Genomic DNA, 12,250 nt, shown 5'->3' on the forward strand with positions numbered 1-12,250 from the left:
AGACCTGTCTTCAGTTTTGACCTGCTATTAACCCCCAGGCGTAAAGTTCCCAATCTCCAGGTGGAACCTGGTGATTTCCTGGTAATACAACTGATGTCCAGATGACAGAGATCACTTCCCCTGGAGAAAAATGGCTACTTTGGAAGGTGGACTCTTGAGCGTGATACCCTGCTGACGTCTCTCCCTTCCTCAAACCCTGTCTTCCCTCAAATCTCCAGGACTGTCCAGACCTGGACTTGGCAACCCTAGGCGCAATGCTCCATTATTCTTTGTGAGAAGAAGAGGAGGAGGAGGAGGAGGGTTTTTATACCCCGATTTACTCTACCTTTAAGGAGTCTCAAACCGGCTTACAATCACCTTTTCTTCCCCTCCCTACAACAGACACCCTGTGAGGTAGGTGGGGCTGAGAGAGCTCTAAGAGAGCTGTCACTAGCCCAAGGTCACCCAGCTGGCTTCATGTGTAGGAGAGGGGAAACAAACCCGGTTCACCAGATTAGGGTCCACCGCTCATGATTTTGTCTGTTGCTGATACGGATTGTGTATTTTAATATGTTGCAGTTTTTAGAAAAATTGGTTCTTGTAGGTTATCCGGGCTGTGTAACCGTGGTCTTGGAATTTTCTTTCCTGACGTTTCGCCAGCAACTGTGGCAGGCATCTTCAGAGTAGTAACACTGAAGGACAGTGTCTCTCAGTGTCAAGGGTGTAGGAAGAGTAATATATAGTCAGAAAGGGGTTGGGTTTGAGCTGAGTATTGTCCTGCAAAAGTATTGTCCTGTAAGTATCAAGATAATGTGCTAATGAGGGTATGGTATGTTAATATGGAACCATTGTATCCTGAAGTGATCTGTTAATGTGTGTAATCCAAAACTAATCTGTATGGCTATTGTTGAATGTTGTCTTTGTCTGGAGGTTTTTCAGGGCAGGAAGCCAAGCCTTATTCATTCTTAAACTCTCCTCTTTTCTGTTAAAGTTGTGCTGATGTTTATGAATTTCAATGGCTTCTCTGTGCAATCTGACAAAATAGTTGGTAGAATTGTCCAGTCTTTCAGTGTCTTGGAATAAGACCCTGTGTCCTGTTTGTGTCAGTCCATGTTCAGCCACTGCTGATTTCTCAGGTTGGCCAAGTCTGCAGTATCTTTCATGTTCTTTTATCCTTGTTTGTATGCTGCGTTTTGTGGTCCCGATGTAAACTTGTCCACAGCTGCAAGGTATACGATATACTCCTGCAGAGGTGAGGGGGTCTCTTTTGTCTTTTGCTGATCGTAGCATTTGTTGTATTTTCTTGGTGGGTTTAAACACTGTTTGTAGGTTATGTTTTTTCAAAAGTTTCTCCATCCTATCAGTGACTCCTTTAATAAATGGCAAGAATACCTTTCCTATGGGAGACTGTTTTTCTTGAGTTTTCTGATTTTTGTTTGGTTCAATGGCCCTTCTGATTTCATTCTTGGAGTAGCCGTTTGCTAGCAGTGCGTGATTTAGATGGTTAGTTTCTTCCTTGAGAAACTGTGGTTCACAGATCCGTCTTGCACGGTCCATTAATGTTTTGATTATTCCTCTTTTCTGTCGGGGGTGGTGGTTGGAGTTTTTGTGTAAGTAGCGATCTGTGTGAGTTGGTTTCCGGTAGACCTTGTGACCTCTGCAGGAGTATATCGTATACCTTGCAGCTGTGGACAAGTTTACATCGGGACCACAAAACGCAGCATACAAACAAGGATAAAAGAACATGAAAGATACTGCAGACTTGGCCAACCTGAGAAATCAGCAGTGGCTGAACATGGACTGACACAAACAGGACACAGGGTCTTATTCCAAGACACTGAAAGACTGGACAATTCTACCAACTATTTTGTCAGATTGCACAGAGAAGCCATTGAAATTCATAAACATCAGCACAACTTTAACAGAAAAGAGGAGAGTTTAAGAATGAATAAGGCTTGGCTTCCTGCCCTGAAAAACCTCCAGACAAAGACAACATTCAACAATAGCCATACAGATTAGTTTTGGATTACACACATTAACAGATCACTTCAGGATACAATGGTTCCATATTAACATACCATACCCTCATTAGCACATTATCTTGATACTTACAGGACAATACTTTTGCAGGACAATACTCAGCTCAAACCCAACCCCTTTCTGACTATATATTACTCTTCCTACACCCTTGACACTGAGAGACACTGTCCTTCAGTGTTACTACTCTGAAGATGCCTGCCACAGTTGCTGGCGAAACGTCAGGAAAGAAAATTCCAAGACCACGGTTACACAGCCCGGATAACCTACAAGAACCAATGAACTCTGACCGTGAAAGCCTTCGACAATATTTTAGAAAAATTGCTTACAGGTGGGGTTTTGCTTTGTTTTTGGCAAAGGAGTGAGGAGCTGTTGGAGCTGTTTCCGGGCTCAGAGGGGTGGCCCGGCTTTGCTCTTAACCGGAGAAATTTGACAACCGAAGACTGAGTGGAACAGACATTTCTGCTGACCCCCCCCCCCCCCGTTTCATGCCCAGACAGGCAGAATTCCAGCAGAGCCGCTGCGGATCCAAGGGGGAGGGAAGCGGCCAAGGTTGTCCCCAGACAGGAGGTGCCGTCCTCAAAACCACGGCTGCCTCTGCTCTTCACTTCCTTTTATTCTGCACCAAGAATGTGGGGTTATATGCCAGCATCCATATATTTGCATAAATTTGCACAATGTATTCTGCAGGTCTTGGAGAGTGGGAAGAGCAGACAAGGGGCATCGTAGCCCTTCCTTCCTGTCACTGGAAACCTAGCTCTGAGCTCATGTCTGCTTGCTGAGGGTCCACTTGGCTTTGCAAACACACATGGCGCCTTGAAGGTTAAATCAGGGGTTCCCAACATGGTGCCTTCTTGGTCCTTTCCATGAGGCTTATCAAGAATCATAGAGTTGGAAGGGACCACCAGGGTCATCTAGTCCAACCCCCTGTACAATGAAGGACATTTACAACTACCTCCCCCCACACCCCCAGTGACCCCTACTCCATGCCCAGAAGATGGCCAAGATGCCCTCCCTCTCATCATCTGCCTAAGGTCATAGAATCAGCATTGCTGACAGATGGCCATCTAGCCACTGCTTCCAAACCTCCAGGGAAGGAGAGCTTACCACCTCCCAAAGGAGCCTGTTCCACTGAGGAACTGCTCTAACTGTTAGAAAATTCTCCCTCATGTCTAGACGGAAACTCTTTTGATTTAATTTCAACCCGTTGGTTTTGGTCCGACCTTCTGGGGCAACAGAAAACAACTCGGCACCATTCCTCTATGTGACAGCCCTTCAAGTACTTGAAGATGGTTATCATATCACTTCTCAGTCCTCTCCTCTTCAGGCGAAACATACCCAGCTTCTTCAACCTTTCCTCATAGGACTTGGTCTCCAGACCCCTCACCAACTTTGCTGCCCTCCTCTGGACACATTCTTTCTTAAACCGGTGCCCAAAAGTGAACACAGTACTCTAGGTGAGGTCTAACCCCTTCTGCCTGCTGAGATTCCGCTTGGCTTTGCCCACACACATGGCACCTTGAAGGTTAAATCAGGGGTTCTCGACATGGTGCTTGCATGGGACAACGTTCCCATGGATTTTACCCAATGCCTCTGATCTGCAGTCCGCAACTGCACTGTCCTCAAGGACATCCTAAGCCTGAGGCAGCTGTTTCATCTTGCTGCAGATATGACTGAGTCCACACTAGGGTTGCCAACCTCCAGGTGGTGGCTGAAGATCCCCCCTATTACAACTGATCTCCAGGCAACAGAGATCACCTGGAGAAAAGGGCCGCTTTGGAAGCGGGACTCTATGGTATTACACCCCAATGAAGTCCCACAATATCTCCAGGTATTTCCCAACCCCAAACTGGCAACCCTAGGCCATGCGCGTGCACACGCACACAGACACACACACAGAGCCCTGGAAAGAGCAAACATTGCTCCCGTCATGGGCGCACTTGGTGGTGAATTTTACCAGCAGATGGTGAATGTTCAACTGGAACTCACCAGATGCAACTTTTTAGCCACCCGATAATCACCCAGCAGGGAGGGGGGAAATACTCCGCAGTTGCGCTCAGCCACAGAAAGCTCAGAACATCGACTGTGCGAGCAGCGGGAGACGGCCTCCGTCAACGCCTCTCCGCACGTTGTATGGAGGAGATGGCTTGCGCACACTTCAGGGGGGAGCAAGAAATAATCAAAGGAGGAACCCGGGAGAGGAAGAGGAGCGATTCTGCAGGTGGAGGGATTTTGAAACGAAAGCTTGATGAATAATTCAACAAAGGGAATTTTTTAACAGAATTCAAACCAGAGGCAAAGCTTGACTGGGGATAGTAAAAAAAAAAATCTCTTCTCTTGTCAGTGCCTTTTACCTCCGCCTCCCACCCCTGTGCCTCCTACCATGTTGAGTGGAGGGGGCTTGAGGAAACAGAGGGGCGGAGGGAGCTAAATGGAGACCTGACGGAACCTCCAGGTGCAGAGGCAGTATACCTCTGTGCACCAGTTTCTGGGGGGGGGGCGACAGCAGAGGGGGAGCTGTGACATTCATTCCCTCCTTGTGAGTTTTCCCCAAGGCATCTCTTGGGCCCCTGCTGGGAACAGGGAGCTGGCCCAGGTGGAGCTGCGACTCCAACAGAACTCTCTTTTTATCTTTGGACAATATCCTTCCCTCTTAGTGTTGCCAGGTGCCTTTTTGCCATTGGTGGGAGATTTTTGGGGCGGAGCCTGAAGGGTTTGGAGAGGGGAGGGACTTCAATGCCACAGAGTCCAATTGCCAAAGTGGCCATTTTCTCCAGGTGAACCGATCTCTATCGGCTGGAGATCAGTTGTAATAGAACGAGATCTCCAGCTAGTACCTGGCGGTTGGCAACCCTATTCCACCTTGTTAACCAGGGTAGCCGTGTTGGTCTGCAGTAAAAGAGCTAGATTTTGAGCCCAGTAGCACCTCAGAGACCAGCTTTCGAGAGTCAACGCTCCCTTTGTCAGATACAAGCAGGAATGGAGGTCCCTATCTGACAAAGGGTGCGTTGACTCTCAAAAGCTTCTACCCCGAAAATCTTGCTGGTCTATAAAATGCTACTGGGCTCAAATCTAACCACCACCACCCTACTGTTAACCTTGTTATGACAGTCCTCAGGTTGCTGACTGCAGAGCGTCACACAGTTGACCGCATCACTTGTGGACTTCTAGCTGGATATTTGGAAATTGCTTTAGCTGAACCGTGCCCCGTCTGTGGCAAGAGCTCGTCCGTGGCCTTCCGTGGCTGCTTCCCACATGCGAGGGAAGTACAGCATGTGCGTGCCCCCTCGCTCTTTCCCTCTAAGTCCCCCCTCAAAACCTCATAGAATCATAGAGTTGGAAGGGACCACCAGGGTCATCTAGTCCAACCCGTTGCACAATGCAGGAAATTCACAACTACCTCCCCCCACACCCCCAGTGACCCCCTACTCCATGCCCAGAAGATGGCCAAGGTGCCCTCCCTCTCATGAACTGCCTAAGTTCATCATGTCTAGATGGAAACTCTTCTGATTTAATTTTAACCCATTGGTTCTGGTCCGACCTTCTGGGGCAACAGAAAACAACTTGGCACCATCCTCTATATGACAGCCCTTCAAGTACTTGAAGGTGGTTCTCATATCCCCTCTCAGTCTTCCCCTCTTCAGGCTAAACACACCCAGCTCCTTCAACCTTTCCTCATAACCTTCCCTCAACCTTTTCTGTTTTCTTAAGAAGTTTCTTAAGAAGTTCAAATTGCCTGCCAGATTACCCTTCCCTGGTCAGTTGCCACAGCCAAATCCTTACTGCTCAGTGTGCCAGTGTGGCGCAGTGGTTAAGAGTGGCGTACTCTAGTCTGGAGAACCGGGTATGATTCCCCACTCCTTCACACAAAGCCTGCGGATGACCTTGGACCAGTCACAGTTCTCTCTGAGCTCTCTCAGCCCCACCTACCTCACAAGGTGTCTATTGTGGGGAGAGGAAGGGAAGGTGATTGTAAGCCACTTTGAGAATCCTTATGGTAAAGAAAATCAGGGTATAAAAACCAACTCTTCTTCTCTGTGAACCTGGGACCTCTCCTATCATCCTGTATTTATTTATATCCTGCTTTTCCCCCATGCCATGGAAGTATAGTTGTAGGATGCTGAGGATATAGAGAAGGAGAGGAGCTTTAGGAGAAGATTGCAAAGAACTGGGAAGAGAAAAATTCCAGTCCAGTTGCACCTTAAATGCTGACAAGATTTCCAGGGCTTTTGACAGTCAAACCTCCCTTCATCAGATATATCTCGGCTCAGGGATCTTCCTTCCTACCTGCATCTGACAAAGAGAGCTCTGACTCTCAAAAGCTTATACCCTGGTAAAACCTTGTTGTTGAAACAGGGAAGGGGTAGGCATGCCAAATTAAAGCCTCTAGGTAGCATTTCAGGAGACAGGAATCAAGGAGAAGAGGAAGAGGAAGAGTTGGTTTTTATATGCTGACTTTCTCTAACACTTAAGGAAGAATCAAACTGGGCTACAATCACCTTCCTTTCCCCTTCCCACTACAGACACCCTGTGAGATAGGTGGGCCCGAGAGAGCTGTGACTAGCCCAAGGTCACCCAGCTGGCTTTGTGTGTAGGAGCAGGGAAACAAATTCAGTTCACCAGATTAGCCTCCGCCGCTCATGTGGAGGAGTGGGGAATCAAACACGGTTCTCCAGATCAGAGTCCACTGCTCCAAAGCACCACTCTTAACCACTACACCACGCTGGCTCTCCACACAAGGAAGGCGAAGCTTTAAAAAGGCTCACCTGGGTTGCCTTGGATTCCAGCATTGCCATCTTCCAAGCCCTGTGAACAAAACCAGCACAAGAGCATTTGAGTAAAATGGTACCTGAAGAATCAGACATTTTTAAAGGCCACTAAGTTTTTCCCTGCCATGCCCTGGATAGCCCAGGCTGGCCTGATCTCGTCAGATCTCAGAAGCTAAGCAGGGTGGGCCCTGGTTAGTACTTGGGTGGGCGACCTCCAAAGAATCCCAGGGTCGTGACATGGAGGCAGGCCATGGCAAAACACCTCCAAAGGTCCCTTGCCTTGAAAACTCTACGGGGCCGCCATGAGTCAGTTGTGACTTGATGACAAAAAAGAAAAAGCTCTCCTCTTCCCCGTGGCGCAGAGTGGTAAGCTGCAGTCCTGCAGTCAAAAGCTCTGCTCACGACCTGAGTTCGATCCTGACAGAAATCGGTTTCAGGTAGCCGGCTCAAGGTTGACTCAGCCTTCCATTCTTCCGACTACCCAGCTTGCTGGGGGTAAAGGGAAGATGACTGAGGAAGGCACTGGCAAACCACCCCGTAAACAAAATGTGCCTAGTAAACGTTAGGATGTGATGTCACCCCATGGGTCAGGAATGGCCCGGTGCTTGCACAGGGGCCTTTTACTTTTACTTCCCCAGGCTACTGATGTTTTAAGGACAGTGTTTTAAGGACTAGAAACTTGGCTTTTCTTTTTAATGAAAGCAAAGATTCCAGAATGTGTCCCCAGTATCCAGTTCTGAACTCAAAGGGCATATATGAACACATATGAAGTGGCCTTATACTGAATTGGACCTGTGGTCCATCAAGATCAATATTGTTTACACAGACTGGCAGCAGCCCTCCAGGGGCTCAGGCACAGGTCTTTCACATCCCCTCCTAGAAGAAGAAGAGTTAGTTTTTATATGCCAACTTTACCCCTTAAGGAAGAATCAAACCGGCTTACCTTACCTTCCCCTCCCCACAACAGACACCCTGTGAGGTAGGTGGGGCTGAGAGAACTCTTAATAGAACTGTGACTAGCCCAAGGTCACTCAGCTGGCTTCATGTGGAAGAGTGGAGAAACCAACCCGGTTCACCGGATTAGCGTCCGCCGCTCATGCAGAGGAGTGGAGAATCAAACCCGGTTCTCCAGATCAGAGTCCACCACTCCAAACCACCGCTCTTAACCACTACACCACACTGGCTCCTAGCCAGTCCTTTTAACTGGAGGTGCTGGGGATTGAACCTGGGACCTTCTGGATGCCAAGGAGATGCTCTAGAACAAAGCCACAGCCCCTCCCCATATGTGTGTGTGTATTAATATAGCTATGTGTGTGTGTCTTTCGCATCAGTGCATGCTTCTAACTCTTGTGACTGCAGATTACAAAGAAATCTGCCTGCCAGGCGAATTCTTTTTCCACCCACCGAGACTTCACCCTCAGAAGCCCTATGTGGAATCTATGAACTAAGCAGGCTCCTTGAGGTGACTGGCATAGCTGGCACAGAGGATGGCAGAGCTGGGACTTCACTGCGTGGGTCGGGAGTCAGAAAGAGAGGCTTTCTTTCTTTCACAAGCTCAGCTGAATTAATGTAGATCTGCAGCAGAAAGGCAGCTATTGTTGACTAGCAAGGTTTCCAACTCTGGGTTGGGAAATTCCTGGAGATCTGGGGTGGAGCCTTGGGAGGGTGGGGTTTGAGGACGGAGAGTGGTATAATGTCTTACAGACCACCTGCCAAAGCGGCCATTTTCTCCAGGGGAGCTGATATCTACCTTCTGGAGATCGATGTAAGGAGATCGCCAACTCCCACCTGGAGGTTATACAATACTAGAAGGTATCTAGAACACAAATATACATAAAGTACCACTGATACACTGAATATAATGGTTTATGCAATTTCAAAAACGTGATTTCCAACAAATAATTCAAATTATGCAACGAAACTATGCAAATTTATAAACTATAAATTGTAATCTACAAAAGTTTGCATAATTATAAACTTATAGTTTATAAACTTGCATAGATTGTTTCATTGCATAATTTGAATTATTTGTTGGAAATCACATTTTAGAAATTACACAAACCATTATATTCACTGTATCGGTGGTACTTTATGTATATGTGTGCCCACCTGGAGGTTGGCGACCTTAAAGAAGCTGGTGAGCTCTCCTTCCTTTGAGATGTCAGGGACTGAACCTGGGACCTTCTGCATGCAAAGCAGATGCCCTACCACTGAGCCAAGGTCCCTCACTTAAGTACACATGAAGCTGCCTTATACTGAATCAGACCCTTGGTCCATCAAGGTCAGTATTGTCTATTCTGACTGGCAGCAACTCTCCAGGGTCTCAGGCAGAGGTCTTTTGCATTGCCTCCTATCTGGTCCCCATTCAATTGGAGATGCCGGGGATTGAACCTGGGACCTTCTGCATGCAAAACAGAGGGTCTTCCACTGAGCCACAGGGAGCTGTCACTCACAGAAGCTCGTATTGAAAGAAATGCTGTTAGTCTTGAACAGGGGTGTCAAACATAAGGCCCGCAGGCTGAATCCGGCCCCTTAAGAGCTCTTATCCGGCCCGCGAGCCAGCCAAGGCAGCCACCCCCTCCCACTCTCAATCTGGGCTGGCGAGGCATTGCCCGGCCCAACCAAGTGTCATTTATGTCATATCCGGTCCTTGTAACAATTGAGTTTGACACCCCTGGTCTTGAAGGTGCCTCTGGACTTCAGTTTATGAGTTATATTTTGGTGACATCAGGGCCCTGCAGGACCTTAAAGGGTTCCGCAGGGCCTGCAAGACAGAGCTCTTCCGCCTGGCCTGTAACTGAGGACAGCCTCAAATATCTGCTGGCCTCCCTATTATCCCCCCTCCTGTTATATTATTAATGTCAATGGAGGTTGACATTAATAACCTGCTGCAAATATCCGGCAATCCGAGTAATGGTTAGGCGCCATCTGTAATTTTGTATTTTTAAGTTTTCATTGGGATTTTACGGTTTTAAATTTAGATTTTGTGGTTAATTTTACTAAAAAGTAAAAGTCCCCTGTGCAAGCACTGGGTCATTCCTGACCCATGGGGTGACGTCAAATCCTGACGTTTACTAGGCAGACTTTGTTTACGGGGTGGTTTGCCATTGCCTTCCCCAGTCATCTTCCCTTTACCCCCAGCAAGCTGGGTACTCATTTGACCGACCTCGGAAGGATGGAAGGCTGAGTCCACCTTGAGACGGCTACCTGAAACCAACTTCCATAGGGATATCACTCAGGTTGTAAGCAGAGCTTGGACTGCAGTACTGCAGCTTACCACTCTGCATCACGGGGCTCCTCGTAATTTTATTACTGATGTGTTAATGCTTTTGTATGATGTTACGTGCCCTGAGCCGTCTTTGGCCGGGGAGGGTGGGCTATAAATCACAAAAATAAATAAATAAATAAAAATAAATAACAGAGACTAATGTGGCTATCCTCAAACTCTGGGAAGGTGATAACAGTCTAGGTGCAGTTGGGATCTGGGAAAATCCTCTGCCGTACTATCAAATATTGTCCTCCTCCTGCTCTGAAGCCAGAGTCGAGCTGCTGCTACCAATTTCAGATAGAATCTTTGCCGTGACAATTCCATTAAAAAAAACCCCATTCCGTTTATTAAGTGATAAGACAAGCTCAGTGGTATCCTTTCCTTACCCTGCCATGAAGGTGACGAAAACGCACACCGTCTTAGGATCAATTTTTCACCCCTTAATGTATTTTCTCCTGGATGTATGATATTCTGGTTTTAGTTATCTAGCTAGATGTTATCTGGCAAGGGTCATATTTGGGTACTGATATACTTCGTCTTGTATGTGTGAAGTGATTTGGGGGATTCCCCCCCCCCCAACTTTTGGGATGTCTTTGAATGGCTTCGGCTTTAAGAAACAGCACTTTGCTTCCTCTTAGCCTTCCCTATGTATTTTCTCTATGCTGGGGAGAACTTATTCTGAAGGGCCCTAGACTTGCAGTTCCTGTGGGCGCACTGTGTCACAAACAGTCCCTAGAAATATACATGGAGGAGATTTTGCCATGAATGGTGAAGCCTCATCCTGTCTTCTGCCAGTCACATGGACACATGAAACTGCCTTACACATAATCAGACCATTGGTCCATCAAGGTCAGTGTTGTCTCCTCAGACTGACTCTCCAGGGTCTCAGGCTGAGGTCTTTCACATCACCTACTGTCTGGTCCTTTTAACTGGAGATGCCAGGAATTGAACCCAGGACCTTTTGCATGCCAAGCAGAGGCCCTTCCACTGAGCCACAGCCCTTCCCAGAGTCTCATGTGAGAAGTAAATAGCCCCTCAGTTCAATCCCAAGAATCGCTGCAAGGTTTGAATCCAGTAGCACCATAGAGACCAACAAGATTTTCAGGGTAGGAGCTTTCAAAAGTCAAAGCTCCCTTTGTCAGATACCAAAGAGAGCAAATGAAAACATATGAACACTTGTGTTTCCATGAACACATGAAGCTGCCTTATACTGAATCAGACCCTTGGTCCATCAAAGTCAGTATTGTCTACTCTGACTGGCAGCGGCTCTCCAGGGTCTTGGGTTGAGGTCTTTCATTTCACCTACTTGCCTAGTCCCTTTACCTGGAGATGCCGGGGACTGAACCTGGGCCCTTCTGCATGCCAAGCAGGTGCTCTACCACTGAGCCACAGCCCCTCCCCAGAAGGCAGGAGAGAAAAGGTCAAAATGAAGTGACCGGAATGACTCACACCTCTACCCTATAGCTCCCCCACACACACACACCAAAGGAAGAACAAACAGGTTCCTAACCCTTTGCAGACAGTCATTGCAAGCATGCAACGCCCAGTGACGCGTCCGCTTCCCTGTGGCGCATCTGCCAACCGCTGCAGAAGTTATCAAGGCAGCAGCTCCTTTGAAGGGGATTTCTCTAATAGGATTGTACTAGGGCGCATCGCTTCCCAGCGGCAGCCGTCACAGCAGATGACCACAACTGAGCGGAGCGCGATGTCCTGACCACAACCTCGGTGCCTTCAAGTCGCCTCTAATTATCTGTCTGAGGTTCTCAGCCAAGGCAGCCGAGAAATAACCGGAGCTCTCCGGTCACGTTACAGCAGGAGAGAATGAAAGCGTCTTCGTTCGTACAGCTCTGTTGGACATTTAGAGCCTGACCTCGGGCTAAACGCATGGTCACTTAGCCCAGTTCCAGCCCCGTTCCAGCCCAGTTCCCTCCCAGTTCCCTCCCAGTTTCACCCAGGATCAAATCTTTGCAAACGGACGATACCTCACAGTGGGTAGCCGTGTTAGTCTGTTTGCAGTAGTCAAAAAGGGCAAGAGTCCAGTAGCACCTTAAAGACTAACAAAAATATTTTCTGGTAGGGTATGAGCTTTCGTGAGCTACAGCTCACTTCTTCAGCTCACTTCTTCAGCTGTGGCTCACGAAAGCTCATACCCTACCAGAAAATATTTTTGTTAGTCTTTAAGGTGCTACTGGACTCT

The 12,250-nt window shown here is 47.8% G+C and overlaps 1 protein-coding gene across 1 annotated transcript in view; it reads right to left on the reverse strand.

Annotated features, from left to right (window-relative positions):
* Nucleotides 1-12,250, reverse strand: part of PLEKHB1 (pleckstrin homology domain containing B1) — a 34,589-nt gene that overhangs the window by 2,947 nt on the left and 19,392 nt on the right. Inside the window, exon 5 of the mRNA XM_056858087.1 lies at nucleotides 6,783-6,822. Within this exon, the coding sequence (XP_056714065.1) occupies nucleotides 6,783-6,822 (40 nt within the window). The remainder of the gene's footprint in view (nucleotides 1-6,782; nucleotides 6,823-12,250) is intronic.

This window comes from Euleptes europaea, chromosome 12 (genome assembly GCF_029931775.1).
Source record: "Euleptes europaea isolate rEulEur1 chromosome 12, rEulEur1.hap1, whole genome shotgun sequence".
NCBI lineage: Eukaryota > Metazoa > Chordata > Lepidosauria > Squamata > Sphaerodactylidae > Euleptes > Euleptes europaea.